Source organism: Uloborus diversus, unplaced genomic scaffold (assembly GCF_026930045.1).
Source record: "Uloborus diversus isolate 005 unplaced genomic scaffold, Udiv.v.3.1 scaffold_14, whole genome shotgun sequence".
NCBI classification, from domain to species: domain Eukaryota; kingdom Metazoa; phylum Arthropoda; class Arachnida; order Araneae; family Uloboridae; genus Uloborus; species Uloborus diversus.
Window position 1 is genome coordinate 8,822,009 of NW_026558098.1, and position 1,817 is coordinate 8,823,825.

General features: G+C 36.0%; 1 protein-coding gene across 1 annotated transcript; it reads left to right on the forward strand.

Annotated features, from left to right (window-relative positions):
- The first annotated feature begins 262 nt into the window (after positions 1–262).
- Positions 263–1,600, forward strand: LOC129232936 (zinc finger protein 271-like). The gene has a single exon (XM_054867038.1). The coding sequence runs from the start codon at positions 521–523 to the stop codon at positions 1,466–1,468; it is 948 nt and encodes a 315-aa protein (XP_054723013.1). The 5' UTR covers positions 263–520; the 3' UTR covers positions 1,469–1,600.
- Positions 1,601–1,817: the final 217 nt, after the last annotated feature.

Sequence of the window (1,817 nt, forward strand, 5' to 3'; positions counted from 1 at the left end):
TTAGTTAACCCCCCCCCCCCCAAAAAAAAAAAAAAAAAAAAAAAAAAAACTTTTTCTCTTTGATGTTCTTGGTTAAGAAACTTTTAAAACGTTCGATAACAGAAAGAATTTTCTATTCTTTATTTTAGCAAAAAACAATCATCTTGTGTGTGTGTTTTTTTTAAGAGAACACTTTTATACTATTCCTCAATGGCTTTCCATTCAGAAATCCAGCATAATTCGTTTTTAAAAAATGTTTGTGTGAAAATAATTTAAAATTTTTTTGCTGACCCTTCTTCTAACTTTTAAGAGAAATTCCAGAATCCATACCGGCGAGAAACATTTTTCTTGTAAACACTGCTCAAAGTCATTTTTCAATGCTTAAAATTTATAAGTCCGTTTGGAGATCTATAATGGCCAGAAATCATATTCCAGACAACATTGAGCAAAGGCATTTTCCTGCACTTCATATTTTAAAAAAATACTTAAGGTTCATTGTGGCGAGAAACCAAAGCAATCATTTTCCTGCAAGCATTGTTCGATGGCATTTTGTAGAGCTACGAAAATAGAGAAACTTCAGAGAATGTTTTCTGGTGAGAAACTGGATCAGCAACATTCCTGTAAATATTTCTCAATGTCATTTCCCGACAATTCACATTTATTAACACATCTGAGAACCCATACTGGTAAAAAACCGCATTCCTGTGCACATTGCTCAATGGCATTTTCCAACAATTCACATTTATTAACACATCTGAGAACCTATTCTGGTAAAAAACCGCGTTCCTGTGCACATTGCTCAAAGGCATTTTCCAACTCTACAGATTTAAAGAGACATCTGAGAACCCATACTGGAGAGAAACCGTACTCCTGCGAATATTGCTCAAAATCATTTACCCAAGCTCAAAATTTGAAAGAACATCTGACTATCCATTCTGATGAGAAGCCGTATAGCTGTGACTTTTGTTCAAAGGCATTTTCCAGGCGTGCAAATTTAAAGAAACATCTGAGAACCCATTCTGGAGAGAAACCGTATTCCTGTGAATATTGCTCAAAATCATTTTCCCAAGCTCAAAGTTTGAAAGAACATCTGAGGATCCATTCTGATGAGAAGCGGTATAGCTGTGACTTTTGTTCAAAGACATTTTCCATTCGTGCGTATTTAAGGAAACATCTGAGAACCCATTCTGGAGAGAAACCGTACTCCTGCGAATATTGCTCAAAATCATTTTCCCAAGCTCAAAGTTTGAAAGAACATCTGAGGATCCATTCTAATGAGAAGCCGTATAGTTGTGACTTTTGTTCAAAGGCATTTTCCAGTTGTTCAAATTTCAAGAAACATCTGAGAACTCATACGGGTGAGAAGCCTTATAGCTGCGAAGTTTGTTCAAAAGCATTTTCCAGCTCTGCAATTTTAAAGAAACATGTCGAAATCCACACCGCCACCGGGGAGAAACCAGCTCAACTAAACCCGTCCAAACACTGCTGAAAGGCATTTTAAAGCATTTCAAGTTTAAAAACACATTTTCCTAAATCTGTACTTGGAAAAAACAGTTTGCAGATGGAAACTGCTGAAAGGCATTTTGAAACATTTCAAGTTTAAAAACACATTTGCCTAAATCCATACGCGGAAGAAACCCTTTGCATATGAAAACTGCTGAAAGACATCTTGAAGCATTTCAAGTTTAAAAACACATTTGCCTAAATCCATACGCGGAAGAAACCCTTTGCATATGAGAACTGCTGCAAGACATCTTGAAGCATTTCAAGTTTAAAAACACATTTGCCTAAATCCGTACGCGGAAAAAACTCTTTGCATATGAAAACTGCTGAAAGAC